Here is a 14,825-nt window from a genome sequence, read left to right as displayed (position 1 = left end):
AATTTAATTAAAGGTGCCATATGTAAGAATGTGGCCAAAAACAGTACTACATTCAAATTCAAAATACCAAGGTCTTTTCGGTTTCGTTTTTTGACGCAACTGGCAACCCGTGTTTGCTCAGCGGCTGAGACTCTACTGACTGCATGATTGGTAGATGGCGGTAGGTGGCGCCACATGCCAAAACATGATTTAAAAACATAAACATGATTAGCAGTCTGCAAAAAAAAATTTTAATGCAAATATTTTTGCTGTACTGTTGTTGTTGGTGAGTTCAGTTTGTTATATGAACATTATTCCTGAGTCTCTGTGACATTAGGAGGATTTTATGGCCAGTTGATTTAGATTGATTACATAATGCACCTTTAAGTTTTTAATTCCTTGGATTGTAAAACTTTGTATTGATTCCTCATCATTCTTTTTCATGCTCCTGTGCAGCCCCAGTGTATACGAAGCTGCCACATAGAGACAAACAACCACCCACGCTCACATCCATGGTCAATTTAGAGTGTCCAATTTACTTGATCCCTAAATCTGCATGTCCCCACACACACAAGGGGAGAGAAATCATTGCATAATGTTTATTTTTTTTAATATCAGAAGATGATTGTAATGGTGGTCTCAAAAACAGAGAAAAGGCACAGTTACAATTCTTTTCATTTTATGCAGGTAGCGCATTTTTTTTCTTGACAGAACTTAACAAACATCCCATTTTCAAAGGCAGTTTTCTGAACAGTATAAAATTATTCAATAATTCCAAATCATATACAGTAGTCGATCAGGTCCCAGTGATTTTACTATTGATCATCAGTGCATCGGGTTGCAGTGACATTGTGTAACAATCAGTGTTCCTCTTTTAAAACCTCTTCAAGAAACTCTATAAATTCACTTTTTTGTTGTGATCGCTGTGCCATTGAGCTTAGTAACTCCTATGCTTGTGTACATTTCCATCAATGATCCATCTAAATATAGAGTAATATCAAAAAAGTTGAACATGTTTGTGCAAAGCTTTGTTTCCCTCTAGAATCAAATCTGAAATTCAAACGGGCTGCAGTCAAACTGGTCACACGCGTAAGAGTAATCAAAATAAGAGCTTGTGTTAGTATTTATATCCAAGAGTAATCACATGTAACAGCAGTTTTATTATTGAGAACATTCTGTTGTATATCGTCGAGTCTATAACACAAGGTGCTTACATATCAAACAAGGAGTTGTGTTTTGGTCTCAAATGTGTGGCAACCTTTGGAATTTTAAGTGTAATACAAAGCAAATTGCAATTTCTGACTTAAAGCTTCTTATAGACTGAGGAAACTGTGAAAAATAAAAAACCGTAACCCAGTGAAGGCACAGTAGCCACACTGATTGACTGAAACATCTATTTCATGTTATTTGTATAATACAGTACATGTGTACTATGGCTGCTGTCAAGTGTGTTGTTTTGGAGAGTGGCTGATTTAACAGTACAAATATACACATATAACACACCTTCAAAACTGATAGAATAATGTTTGTTAATGAGCTTCAGTCCAGAAGGCGTCTGAAGCGCTGCCCTCTACAGCTCAGGAAGGCCAGGCATTGGGAACTGACCAGAAAAATGTTCCACCTCAGCCCGGATCTCCGACACCCGTTGCTCGAACTTCTCTCCCTTGGACAGAGCCTGAATAAACTCCTTCAGAGTGGCTTTGGGTTCCAGGCTGCTTTGCACCTCCAAGGTCAACTGAATACCTGCCAGGAAAAAGGACAGCAGGGATGGGACTTTGATTATATCCATCGAGAGTTATCTTTTGTTTTTGTCATTTTTATGGTTTAGATTAGAGTTTTATCATTTATGGTTTAAGATGGTACTTTAATAAACTTTACCTCTGTGAATGAACTCAGCCACCTTCCTGAAGTCATCCTGCACCAGGCCTCTGGAGGTCAGAGCTGGAGAGCCAAACCTTAGACCACTCGGGCGCAAAGCACTTTTGTCCCCTAAACAAACAGATGTCAAACAGAGTCATTTTCACACAAGAATTTACACATTTTATGCTGAGGTGGGAACTACACACAGACACACGCTCTACCTGGACAGGTGTTCTTATTACAGGCGATGGCAACGGCTTCCAGAACTTTCTCCGCTCGTCCTCCATCAGTTCCTTTGCTGCGCAGGTCCAGCAGGATCAGATGGGTGTCGGAACCGCCTACACAGGAAGAGATGCAAAAAAAAAAAAATCTGACTTAAAAACTATACTGACCACTAAGTTGTGAGGTGCTTTCACAAATCTTACATAATCCTGCTGAGGTGCTCCACAATGGCAGAGAGGCATTAACAAACCACATTTTTGCCACATCTATTGTTTTTTTTAAAAATCCTACAAGCTTATTCTTATGTAGTTAATCATGTTACGTTATAGATGTCAGCATCTATATGCTTTACGAATTTCTAGTGCTGGGCACTAGGTTAACGCACTAGGATGCATTTCCATGACGACTGCCCAGAAAAAGAAGCGCGTGACGTCATGTTTACGTGCCGCGACACTGGAGTCCAGGCACTGTTTACCAGTTAGCTCCGTTAGCTGCATTAGCTCCTTTAGCGCCGTTAGCGCGCCTACAGTCGAACTGGAGCGGTCTGTTTATTAAACGAAAAGAGCAGCGCTACAAATAACCAGCGTACCTGTGTACTGCGTATGTGTGCCCCTGTTTTTTAAAGTTTAGCGTTACTTTAGAGACTCATTTTAACAATCCGGAGTCACGTAAACATGAGTTCGCGCGTGTCTTTTTTCCGGTTAACCGCCGCTATCACGTTAACGCGCCCAAGCACTACAAATTTCATTGTTATTGTGTGAGAAGAGCAGATAAACCGTTTCTCACCAGTGACGATCTTGTAGCCGTGGTCAATCAGGGAACTGGACAGAACTTTGCAGTTATCAAGAACCTGCTGCTGATAGGCCTTGAACTCCGGGGTCATGGCTTGTTTGAGAGCGACAGCAACACCTGACGACGACAAGACACGGACAAACAAAACACGGATGATGGCATAACTCTAACAGCTCATAACAGAAAGAAGTCATAGAGAGATTCATTACGATGGTTGGATACCTGCAATAGCGTGGTTGTGTGGTCCTCCCTGCAGCCCAGGAAACACAGCCTGATTAATCAAAGACTCCAAGTTGTACAGAGTCTCTTTGCCTTTTGCATCGACGCTCCGCACACCTGGGAGGAGGGAAAAAAACAAACCAGTACAGTGAGGTTAAAAAAAGTTGGTTTTGATGACAAAAGCAAACAGAAGTGCTCCAAATCTCAAGACACTGTATACACCTTTAAAATGTTATTCACACAATGAGCAAAAAAACTCCCTTTTAACACCAATAAATCTCTGATAGACCAAAAAAAAGTGCAGGCATCCGCCTCACCCGATTGGGGTGAAAGGAAAAATGGGGGACAGAGGAGAGGTGGGGGAGAGATGTCTCTACCTTTCCTGTAGAAGATAAGTCCAGCACGGCAGCCACGCAGCGTCTTGTGTGTGGTGGTGGAAACAATGTCAGAATGCTCAAAGGGAGAGGGCACCACACCAGCAGCCACCAAACCACTGATGTGAGCCATGTCTGCCATCAGGTAGGCACCGTTCTCGTTAGCGATCTGCCTCATGCGAGCGTAGTCCAGGTTACGGGAGTAGCAGCTGGTTCCTGGCGGAGAAAACGACGACTGTGAATATGCTCCCTTATAACTTATTTAGATGAATAAAAACAAATTATTAAAACAATACTAAGTGTGCGTGTGTGTGTACCTGCAATGATGAGTCTGGGATGAAACAGCTTTGCATTTTCTTGAAGTCGGTCATAGTCAATGTAGCCGGTTTCTGGATTGACCTAGAAACAGTAAATCATGATATTAGGTATACACAACGCAACGCAAGTCTGAAATACATTACAAGATCACTTCAGCCCACAGAAAAATGTGTTAGTAACCACCATATCAAATTGGAGTGACACGTCTCTAACGGTCTAAAAAAAAAGGTTATAAATCATGTCAAATTCAGCTTCATTCTCTGCTCTGAGACTGTGGGGGCGTGGTCAATGCAGCTGTTGCAAACACTCACACACTGGTGTTCCCACTCAAGTGGGGACCATAGTTGCAGTCTGTCAGTTTTTGCTCAGAATAATAGATCTATTAAATTTTGCATTATCTGCATATTTTATATACATTTTCCTTTCTCAATAATATATATATAGATTTATTTAAATGCTTAACATCTGCAGATATCTTCTCCACTTACTGTATCTAACCACCATATGTGTTTTAGTAAATGCTCTTCTAAAAACTTGTGGGACTAATGATCACATCAGTTCCTCCAAACAGGAATCTAATATTTTCTCCCAGTATTTATTTATTTGGTTTATATGGTTCTACTTGACCATTATGATGAATTTCAAACATCACAAACAGCTCTTTTTAAACTCTACAATTTCAACATAAGGCAACAAAGACAAGGCAAAGGTTATGCAAGGTTTGTTTTAGCCGTTTAACTAATTCAGTCAAATTATGTTTTTGAACTTTTCAAGCATTTAAATATATTCAAAACCTGTTTTGTTGAACATGCATCAGTAAAATAAATAGTACAAATAAAACATACTCACCAGATTAAAGTAATCTAGATTAAGTCCTGACTTTAAGTTTACCCTGACCAGGTTAACAACAATTTGAGCGATCTGGTTCTCAGAGACAAAGTTATAAATTAACATATGAAGCAAGAGGAAAGTTAAAAAATGACAATAATTGGCAGCAACAGTAATCCAGATTTAACTGTACTTTTTCACAGTCTAATCCAATACTGGTGTCTTGACAATAAGAGCATTGTGCTTTGATTCTCATTTCAACTTTTATTATATTATACCATATCATAAAGAGTGCAGTTGTTGTTCACATTTTTCAGAATGGAGTACCCTCGTTGTAAACAGATTAACGGGGTTAGTGCGTGTGTGTGTGCGTGTGTGTGTGTGTGTGTGTGTGTGTGTGTGTGTGTGTGTGTGTGTGTGTGTGTGTGTGTGTGTGTGTGTTGATAAAGTGCTTGTGATTGCGTTCTACCTTGTATGGCATCGACTCAAAGAAGATGGACGTTGCTGAGATTTTCTTCTTCTCCGTCATGAAGCCGTGCGTCAGGTGACCTCCATCGGGAAGGTCCAGTCCCATGATCCTGCCGTGGGGCTCCACCATGGCCGTGTACACCGCAAAGTTAGCAGGCGAACCTAACAGAGAGGCAACAGTGTGACAAGTCAGAGGGTGGATACAGAGGATGATGCAGAGGAAGAACCAAACATATTTTAAAGGCTCCACATCTAACATTGACTTGTTTCTGGGTGTTAAAATAGTATTGAATACCTGAGTATGGCTGCACGTTCACACCCCATTTCTCTGAGTCCAGACCGTAGGCCTCCAGTGCCCTCTTCTGACAAAGTCTCTCCAGCTCATCCACATGCTCTGTACCCCCATAATACCTGAATTGGGGAATCATACAGATTATTGTGATTACATATTTTTATATAATAAAGGATAAATGCTTCTCGTCTCCACCCGCCCTCTGTGCTGCAGGTGTATACACACAAATGCTTCCTCAGTCAGGTGTTATAGTATTGTTTGACCAAGCCTATTTTTAGATGCAGCATACAAATAATGTTTCATTGTTCCTGTTCACAAAGACAAAACTGCAACAACAACAAAATCAAGGAAGGTCCCGTACTGATGCTTAAAATTGTGAATGTATTTTAAATATTAGTACCTCTGTCCAGGATACCCCTCAGAGTACTTGTTGTTCATACAAGAACCCAGAGCCTCAAGAACAGCTCTGCTGGCAAAGTTCTCAGACGCGATGAGCTCCAGGCCGTACGTCTGCCTATGCTTCTCTTTCTTTATGATGGAGAAAACCTGAAACACAGTGCAAGTGTTTGTCATTGACAACATGCTCTTATTATGCTGATAAAAGCAAAAGTATCCAAATGCACCGTCATGTAAAAAGCATTTTCTGAAATTACTGGGAATAAATATAAGAACAAAAAGTATTAACCTAACTAACCCTAACCCAGGAACCAGTATGGACTTTGAGAGATCAATAAATAGCATTTTTCAAATCAATACCCAGCCGTACAGATGACTTTCCTTAAAGCGACATCATGTTGTTAGTGATCATAGTAAGTAAACACACAACTTCCACTGCACTGGCTGTGACCAACGTTTAAAATTCCATTGAACACCAACCTCAGAGTCGTTGATGACCAGGGGCTCCAGCATCATCTTGTTGTGCGACTCCCACATTTCTTTGCTCACACCGGCGCCGTTTGTCAAAGCCATTGTTTTTGAGCAGATGGTGACCAAAACAGAAAAAAATGGAGACCTAAAGAGGAGACGGCCTGTCTTGATAGAAAGATTAGATAAGAATCATGAAATAAATCAAAGGTAAAGTCATAAATATAGCCTTTATAGTGCACCATTCTTTCAAATATAACCCCATATAACCCCCAGATCACAGGTCAAGATATTTCCTACACACCTTAATTACTGCATGTGTGGGTGAGATTTGGGGCTTTTTTCATTAATAAAACAAGATTTCTGATTGTTTTAGCTTCTTAAATGTGAATATTTTATTGGTTTCTTTGCTCCACCTTACATAGAAATCATTAAAACTGAATAATTTTGGTGTGTGAACAAAACAAGACTTTCGAGAACATCATAATTTCCAGCTTTGACAAACACCGATCAATGTTTTTTAACATTTCCTGACATTTTATGGACCAAACAATTCATCGATTAATCGAGAAAACGATCGACAGATTAACCGATTACGAAAACAATCGTTAGTTGCATCTCTATTTGGTACCAACAAAGGCATTTTTGTGTGTATGTGTATGTGTGTGTGTAGGAGCTCCTCCAGCTCCTCCATTGTTTTAAATCACAGAATGTTGCTGGAACATGACTTGAAACCAACTTTCTAACATTAAGTGACTTTTTAATCGTTTAAATTAAAATTATTTATAGCCAAGGTGGATAGCAACACATTTTCCTGTAGGATGATAAAACCAGAGGAGATATCCTTCATCGCTTTATGGGGAGCATTAAAATGTTCAAGCTTTTCAATAAAACCATGTTGTTGGAATGACATGGATTTCACATGTCAGGGTCAGTATATACTACAAATGTAAATTATAATTTAAAAATGTATAGTTTGTATAAATTCAGTGAGTGCTGCTCACAGATTCAGATCTATTATTATCACTACAGTCATATTTATTACAACAGAGGACACATGACTGTCTGCAGCAGTGACGTGACATGGTCTCATCAGTGGAACTTTGAACTGAACACCGTGGACCCGCACGTTGCCCACTGCTCACATAAGCAGTCAGATATTTATATATAGTCTGCTCAGTTCAGGACAGTCTGACAACACTTTAACTGTATCTGTTTAAAGTGACTTCGTTTAACAACTTCCATCACACGAAAGTGAACCTGTAACGTTTAACCATCGATGTCTGACAAACTGATACTGCAACTACACAAATAGGAAATGTTTCCGACTACTTTCGCGACCTTTTGTCTCTGCGACAGGAAAACTACAGCTGTCAATACTGTGCTGGCATCGCATCACCGCGGGGGAAAACAACACATAAACGTTAAATGACGCGACTGAAACTGCTTTTTCAAGCAACTGTTAGTTGGTTAAATGGCGCCTCTCACGTATCTCTTAGCTTTTAAGTGTGCGCTTGTTTAGTTCTGTGAGTTTCTTACCAGCGCAGAAGAACTTCCAGTCGCAGAGAGATGTTGAGCTGAACTGAGGTCAGTGAACACACCACCGCTCTCTCTTCAGCAGCAGCAGCGGATAAAGTCCGCCAAACTCTCCACCAATCAGCTCACGAGTTCCTCTTCCTCGTTGTTGTTTTAAGAGTGTTTGGCAAACCAGATTGTAAGTGACCCCTACCGCCACCAAGTGAGCAGGAAGTGCAATTACACGAGCACAAAACAAAGTATATTTTCTGTAAGTCAACACTGGGGTTCTTTATTCTTGTGAAAAGTGGCAAGACTCATTATTTTATTAGACTCAAATGTCTGAGCACAGAATAGGGAGGAAAATAAAAGAGCTGCTGAATTAGACACATCAGTAACAATATTCTTAAATATGATGTAATACTACAAATGTGAATTTCCATTTGATACTTCAAGTACACTTTGCTGATATTACTTACTTAGATTTTTAGTATTAAAAAAACATCCTGATTGGATGAATTTTCTTTGTATTTAGATGATCAATTACCATAATATACCAAGTTGTATATAATGTTTGTAGGCTAAATTAAAAAATATATATATTAAAAAAAATGTATGATTTTGTAACACATTTTATATTTATTTTAAATAAATAATAATATTTCTTAGAAATTATGTTTCTCAACTGACTTGAAGATTCTTCTGTTCCAAAATCTGTAATATTTACTGATCTGAACATGGCGTCTTACTCTAAAGCACAAGAGTAAACCAACAAAATGCTTTCTCACAGGAAAATAAATCAAATAAAGGACAGAACACAGACATTTAGCTGGTTTCATCATATTACTCTGAAACATTGTCCTGTGTCAGTTATATACAATGTAAGACCCTCCAAAAAAAACATGGTGGCAAAGCTTATTTCGCAAAGTTGAAATTGTACAATGAAAAGTATAACACGTGTTACACAAGCACGTAGCTTAGAAAAGGTTCATTCCAGGTGTGTACGTGGCGATCGCTGTAATGTAGCTGTACTTCCTGGAAGGATCGAGGCCGTTTCATATTTCCATGCCAAAAACCAAACACAACCCCTCTGCACTGGTGTCGCTTAAAACCATTCCCAAATGGTTTTTATTACCTTAATGTCTTATATATTCTTGATAGCTCTTCTTTTTAAAAAATAGTCACATATTGCACCAGTCCACACACATGTGAATATGCCTCTGATAAATACTCTGCATCATTTCAGTGAGAGGGAGTTCACTCCTCGAGCTGCTGCCGCCGCTGCTTCCTTTGCTTCTTTTGCTGTGAAGAGAAAATAAAGTACAGTAAAGTTCGTCTGCAGTCCCTAAAAATAATAAAATAGCTTCATTATGTTGAAAGCTGCTGCTGCATTTCCGGCTTAATTTGAATGCAAGACAATTCTAAACAACCACACACTACAGGATAATAAGGCATTGTGACTCACCACAAAGTAGTCTCATTTCTCTGATATTAAAATAAAAAGAATAACTACGATACATTTAAAGCCGTCAGTCATTGTCACATTACCTTTTTTCTCATCGTCTTTCTTTTTTGCTGCATCCTCTCTCTGTTTTCTGATAATAGCCAGGCGAGCGAGGTCAGCTTTGGCCTGGTCCGTCTTCCCAGCCATGTGCAACTTCATGTAGCGCTCCTTCGCTTTCTGCTTCTCGATCTCTTCTCTGTGCAAAGGTTAAGAGGGTGTCAGGATGGAGAGAGTGATGTAAAAAAAAATGTGTTCTCTGTCAATTAGATTTAAAATGAAGGCGTAATTTCTACCATATATAATAGACATCAGACTTGTAATTTGTGTTGTTCCTGTAACACACAAACCTCTCTCTCCTTGATAATTGCTTGGGCTCATCCAGCTCAATCTGTGTAACTTTCTTGGCCTTTTGAGACAGTCTGTTAGGGTTCTCAATTTCTATCAATCCTTCCACTCCTGCTCTCCTCCTCTGCAAACACACCAAAGCATTGATGGTAAAGTAAATGTGTGCTAAGAATGTTGTGTCGTGTTAGGAAAACGGTATGTGTGATAACAAATGGCAGAATTAAGTGTCGCAATACCTGGCTATCTTCGTCATCGCTGTCCTCTGATCCTGAGCCTGGTAACTTCTCCTCTGTCTTGTCATCCTGTGTGGCACCCTCCACCCCTTCTTCTTGCTCTTGCTATAATGGCACACAAATGAGTTTACCAAACTAGTTATTGAACAGGTCTGTGGGGCATAGGGTCATGGGCGCACCAGTTCACAGTGCCCCACATCCACAAGATGTAAAGCTACCAAAAAGGTATGACGGAGTATTAGGGCCAAACTAAAAAGAAAAAAATAATAATCTTTTGAAAATTAAGTCCTAATATTCAGAGAATAAAGTCATTATTAGTCAAGCAAAGACGATCAGCCCCAACCTGTGACAAGATGAGAAACGCGGAGCATTTTGTTTGTTATATTTTGGTTTGGGCTTCACAAATAAGGAAATACTTAATCTTTTGGCACATCAGCACCACATTATCATTCACATCAGGACTTTGTGGAAGAAACTGAGGTTATTTCAACGAAAGAATAACAGACTTGGAGGAAATCATCTCTTTTATGGAGGAGGAAATGGCTGGTAGTGGTGTCATCAGTACAATAACAGGGCCCAACACTTTATAGTATATGGATTCTTATGATTCGTAATATTGCAGATTTCCTTTGTACAAAGGCACGATCGATTAATCCCATATTTTCTGCAGTGACAGTGGTTTGGGACTATGAGACTAATGATTGTGGTCAGAGAACCATAGACAAGCAGACTTTAATAAACAAAGCTTTGGGTTGTGTTGAAAGTCTTTGGAGAGAAGAAGAACAGGAAGAAGGTATAATGCTGCCCTCCACAGTTTGAAGTTCTCAAATCACAGTCCAAATGTTTTACCAGGTAACCAAACGAGTGTGAAACTATTTGTCTTGTGGCTTTGATCCTCTGATCCTTTGGACAAACTTACCATTTTTCTCTCCTTCTCTGCTTTCATCTGAGCATCGATTTCATCTGGGCTCGTGTACGTCCGCATTCGACCTTTGTGTCCACCCTTCTTTCCTGCAACGATTTGGAATAAGTAAAAGGACGTAGGGTAAAATAGGTGAGTCAGGACAGTATACTCCAGAAGGAAATCGCCTGAATCATATGGTGGCTAACAGTTAGGCTAACACATGTACTAAAAACTGACTTCAACTGACAGTAGCATGTTTTAAAAGTAGTATTACCTCCCTTCGGCATCTTGACAAACGAGGTCTTTGATATAACCCAATTAGTATGTGAACGCTCTCAGAAAACATAAATACTGAAGCGACAGCACAAACTGACAGCTCGCTTGACTCACTGTAGTTATATTTGGTGTAGTCCAATAATGTGCCTGTCTACAAATCTCGAAAAAATGTGTTGTTTTCAAGCATTTGTAAATATTTTGCACCTATCATCTAAAATAAACGTATATTTTTGGATAATATGTAGTCTCTAAGCTAGGTAACGTGAGTTGTCAAATACAGGAAACCTATATTATGTTGTTTATTTTAAGGATAATTTCTAGAGTACTAAGGTGATGCAATATGCCAAGAACAGCAGAACGCCACCTGTTTTTGGTTTTATCGCACTTGACATTTTCGCACTGACCTAGATAATTTTATTTTTATGAACGTGTATAGTGTGTTGGTCCAAAAAAGAACTAATCGGGTTATTCATTCCAGGCAAATATAGTTTATTTTTCGTAGTGACGTACGTTGAGCGACAATGGTTTGAAATGGACAGCATCCGGTGACGTCAAATTGTAGCGCCGAAGCCTGGTTCGCACAATCAAAACGATAACACGGAGTCTGTATCATATCTTCCAGGTAACTCAACGAAATGCCTAAAGTAAAGAGAAGTCGGAAGCCTCCTCCAGACGGCTGGGAGCTCATTGAGCCCACTTTGGACGAACTGGATCAAAAAATGAGAGAAGGTAAGCCGTGATCTTTTTTAGACTATACCCCCCCCCCCCGCACTGCGCGACACCACCAGTGTTTGTTAAATGTGATCAAATCATTACATCCTTTCTCTGGGGTTTGACTCACTTTTGATAAAAATCGGATCCATCGTGTTTAATTTTCTTCATGGCGAAGATTAAATTGGACCGTGTGGAATTTTCGGAAGTGAATGCATCGAAGGTCGGTAAACGCGATTGGTACAACGTAACAATAACATACTCGTTTTTATTTCAGATCGCCTCAGATTAGTCACTTAGGTCAGATATATACCAATAGTATTTACGTGGGAGTTGAGACTCTAACAGTAATATCCAATGTCAAGTGGGTGTAATGTTCATTAATGCAAATAAAAAACAGTGACCAAAACGAAGGGAGACGATCCTTGTGTTTGTATTTAGGACATTTTTAATTCATGGGAAAACAATTAGCGTTTATATTTTTGTTGAGTTCAATTGGCAACCCCCGATGTGACCCACATATGGGGGGGCCTGACTCTGGGAATGACATCTCTAGACCAGTCACATGAAGTCCAGAGAGGCTACTCATACAAGTAGTTGTGCTATAAATGTGACTTTTTTCCCCTAACTTTTCTCATTTGTGCTCTGTGTTGCAGCTGAAACTGAACCTCATGAAGGAAAGCGAAAGGTGGAGTCCCTTTGGCCAATTTTCAGGCTGCACCACCAGCGGAGTCGATACATTTTTGATCTCTTCTACAAAAGGAAAGCCATCAGTAGAGGTAGGCAGCGATACCTCGTCGCCTGTTTTCCCTGTGTTCCCCTTTTCTTCCAAACAAGCACCAATAGCTTTAATGGTGTTCTTTCACTTCTACTTATAACCAAGTATGAGAAAACATGACAATTGTATTAGACATTTGTTTTGCACACAATCACCTCTACTGGCATTGTGTTTTTTTGTGCACATGAATAGATATGATCGACAAATCGGCAGTTTAAATATGTGCTATAACTGCTGTCTTTCTCTCTCATCGTGTGTGCATGTGTGTATTTGTTTCCTGGCAGAGCTTTACGATTACTGTATAAAGGAAGGCTATGCTGACAAGAACCTGATTGCCAAGTGGAAGAAACAAGGCTATGAGAACCTGTGCTGCCTGCGTTGCATTCAGACAAGAGACACCAACTTTGGAACCAACTGCATTTGCAGAGTCCCCAAGAGCAAGCTGGAAGTTGTAAGTCTGACATTTCATCATTTTAAAATCATTCTTGGCATGAACCCTTATTTAAATCGATCAAATGCAGCCCCTCTGCTTTACATTATTATTATTAAATCAAAATATCCTCTCTTTTTTCTTCTCTGCAGGGAAGGATCATTGAATGTACCCACTGTGGATGCAGAGGTTGTTCTGGCTAGTGTGGTTGATGGACGTCTGGCCCATCCTCCCTCCATCGCACGCTCACGACCCTGTAGCAACATGTTCTTTTGTCTCCTGTGATAGAAATAATTTACTGACGACGTCTTCAACGCCAATCTTAGCTGACCTGATGGGGGATCATTATTTGATACTTTTTGGCTCAATTCTGGGAGCAATGGAGAATAACTGAGGGGCCATTTTGTCTTAAACACATTTGCTTTTATGTTGTCGTTTTGTGTTTTTTTTTTTTTACACTTAGCAAATGCCTTTGTTTCACAAGTGTGTGGTCAGCTGTTTTTGGATCAAGGATGTCATTCCAGCAATTCACATCCACGTTGAAGATCATTCTGAATTCTCATGTTGTTTCATTTCATGTAAGGGGGGCTGGGAGGGAGTCGAATTGTGTGAAATGTCATTCTTTTTAACCTGAAAAACATTTTTCCTCAACATTGTTATTGTAGTATAATTTTAAATAAAGCTTTGTGGTTCACTCAAGTTTTTAATCTTTTTGTCTTTGCAAACATCATCCTAGGTGTTAAATTAAGCTCTCAATTATAGCTATAGATCTATATTTATAATGATGCTAAAGACTGACCAAGGGCTGTGAATTGTCATGTGTTTTATAAATCATTCATCCACAGCCACTTCCTCTTTAATCTATCACTTTTCTTCCTGCTGCTCGAGCAGAGCAATTAGACATGTTCACGGTAGATTCACATTTATTATTCATGACACCTCAAATGTTTGCACATCCGTCATCGCCGAAGCGAGTCACACAGAGCAGAGTCAGTCGACTATCTGATGTTCAATCATCTGTTCCTTCAGCATCGCACGCTAAAGATTTAGCAACGATCTGTACCCGTCTCCCGTGTGAACCAGGCGCAGACGCACAAAGAAAGCAAGTAGATTCAAATAATTTAATTAAGTCAATGACTATGTTGAACATTACATAAAAGAATCAAGACATTCACGACGCGTTTTAGTAAAATAACTGGCAACAGCACAGTCATACAGGACTGAAGTTAATACACTTTCCTCGCATGATTAGATACAAAGGGATGTGATATGGCAACATACAGACACTTAGTGACAACACGTTAAGCACACTGTGGTATGGCTTTTTCAGATTACATTCACCTTTTTGCATTAGAGGGACAATCGCTAAAAAAAAAAAAAAATTGATAACATCTGAACATAAATTATTCAGGCAATTAAAATTTAAATAGCAAAAAAAAAAAGTCATTGAACTCAGTGCATCAAACTGAAAAAAAAAATTGGGGGGTGGAATGTTTAAATAGTACAGTTGGTGGTAATTAAAAGCATATGCCTTCATATTTTTGTTCATATAGCAGGAGGGACAGCAGCCATTGTTTGACCTTTCACATTAAAACTCTAACCATGCAGTCACAAGCACAGTCACCAACCTAGACACATAATCGAAGCTCCATCACCGACGCCACAGATTTATGAGCAGGAAAATCTAAAATACTATCAAAGACAATTTTCCGCTGTGATTTTAATGGCCGACGCGACACAATTTTAAAGATTTACGACTTTTTCCATTTATTCCGCATACTCCAGACCAAAAAGTCTGGGTGTTCTCAGCATGATGATCATGATCCAAAGTTTGTCCTGAAGCAATAAATAACAGAGCAGTTGAGTTCTTCCAGCAATGAGTGATGCGGGAATGAAGTGTCAAACGTCAGAGT

At 39.5% G+C, this 14,825-nt stretch overlaps 3 protein-coding genes across 4 annotated transcripts; 1 reads left to right on the top strand and 2 right to left on the bottom strand.

Moving 5' to 3' along the window:
• Positions 1 to 617: 617 nt before the first annotated feature.
• On the bottom strand, positions 618 to 7,816 carry shmt1 (serine hydroxymethyltransferase 1 (soluble)). Of its 2 annotated transcripts, none has more exons than XM_083896097.1 (12): positions 7,756 to 7,816; positions 6,229 to 6,380; positions 5,753 to 5,898; positions 5,356 to 5,471; positions 5,062 to 5,222; positions 3,764 to 3,845; positions 3,450 to 3,662; positions 3,076 to 3,189; positions 2,848 to 2,970; positions 2,061 to 2,177; positions 1,858 to 1,968; positions 618 to 1,722 (listed from the first exon to the last, which is right to left on the bottom strand). In XM_083896097.1, the coding sequence occupies exons 2-12, from the start codon at positions 6,319 to 6,321 to the stop codon at positions 1,550 to 1,552; spliced, it is 1,449 nt and encodes a 482-aa protein (XP_083752223.1). In that variant the 5' UTR covers positions 6,322 to 6,380; positions 7,756 to 7,816; the 3' UTR covers positions 618 to 1,549. The 2 variants fall into 2 exon arrangements, with proteins under 2 accessions (XP_083752223.1, XP_083752222.1); XM_083896096.1 differs by having other exon boundaries at positions 6,229 to 6,384; positions 7,756 to 7,807.
• A 190-nt stretch (positions 7,817 to 8,006) lies between these two features.
• On the bottom strand, positions 8,007 to 11,112 carry pdap1b (pdgfa associated protein 1b). Its single transcript, XM_083896098.1, has 6 exons — positions 10,992 to 11,112; positions 10,733 to 10,824; positions 9,817 to 9,918; positions 9,583 to 9,704; positions 9,280 to 9,431; positions 8,007 to 9,033 (listed from the first exon to the last, which is right to left on the bottom strand). Exons 1-6 carry the CDS (start codon positions 11,002 to 11,004, stop codon positions 8,969 to 8,971), a joined length of 546 nt encoding a protein of 181 aa, XP_083752224.1. The 5' UTR covers positions 11,005 to 11,112; the 3' UTR covers positions 8,007 to 8,968.
• Positions 11,113 to 11,608: 496 nt separating this feature from the next.
• On the top strand, positions 11,609 to 13,539 carry bud31 (BUD31 homolog). Its single transcript, XM_083895988.1, has 4 exons — positions 11,609 to 11,722; positions 12,361 to 12,483; positions 12,767 to 12,933; positions 13,065 to 13,539. Exons 1-4 carry the CDS (start codon positions 11,629 to 11,631, stop codon positions 13,113 to 13,115), a joined length of 435 nt encoding a protein of 144 aa, XP_083752114.1. The 5' UTR covers positions 11,609 to 11,628; the 3' UTR covers positions 13,116 to 13,539.
• The last annotated feature ends 1,286 nt before the right edge of the window (positions 13,540 to 14,825 follow it).

Source organism: Microchirus variegatus (genome assembly GCF_963457635.1).
Source record: "Microchirus variegatus genome assembly, chromosome: 10".
Classification (NCBI taxonomy): domain Eukaryota; kingdom Metazoa; phylum Chordata; class Actinopteri; order Pleuronectiformes; family Soleidae; genus Microchirus; species Microchirus variegatus.
The sequence above is the reverse complement of the archived record's forward strand: the minus strand, read 5'-3'. Positions and strand labels throughout refer to the sequence as shown.

Coding starts and splice junctions, on each gene's coding strand:
- shmt1 (XM_083896097.1), bottom strand. CDS start 6,321: ATGGCTTTGACAAACGGCGCCGGTGTGAGCAAAGAAATGTGGGAGTCG. Junction 3,846..5,061: donor TTGAGTCGATGCCATACAAG/GTAGAACGCAAT, acceptor TACTGTTTCTAG/GTCAATCCAGAAACCGGCTA. Junction 1,723..1,857: donor GGCTGAGTTCATTCACAGAG/GTAAAGTTTATT, acceptor TTTTCCTGGCAG/GTATTCAGTTGACCTTGGAG.
- pdap1b (XM_083896098.1), bottom strand. Junction 9,705..9,816: donor GCGATGACGAAGATAGCCAG/GTATTGCGACAC, acceptor GTGTGTTTGCAG/AGGAGGAGAGCAGGAGTGGA. Junction 9,432..9,582: donor CAATTATCAAGGAGAGAGAG/GTTTGTGTGTTA, acceptor ACCTTTGCACAG/AGAAGAGATCGAGAAGCAGA.
- bud31 (XM_083895988.1), top strand. CDS start 11,629: ATGCCTAAAGTAAAGAGAAGTCGGAAGCCTCCTCCAGACGGCTGGGAG. Junction 11,723..12,360: donor GGATCAAAAAATGAGAGAAG/GTAAGCCGTGAT, acceptor TCTGTGTTGCAG/CTGAAACTGAACCTCATGAA. Junction 12,484..12,766: donor AAGGAAAGCCATCAGTAGAG/GTAGGCAGCGAT, acceptor GTTTCCTGGCAG/AGCTTTACGATTACTGTATA.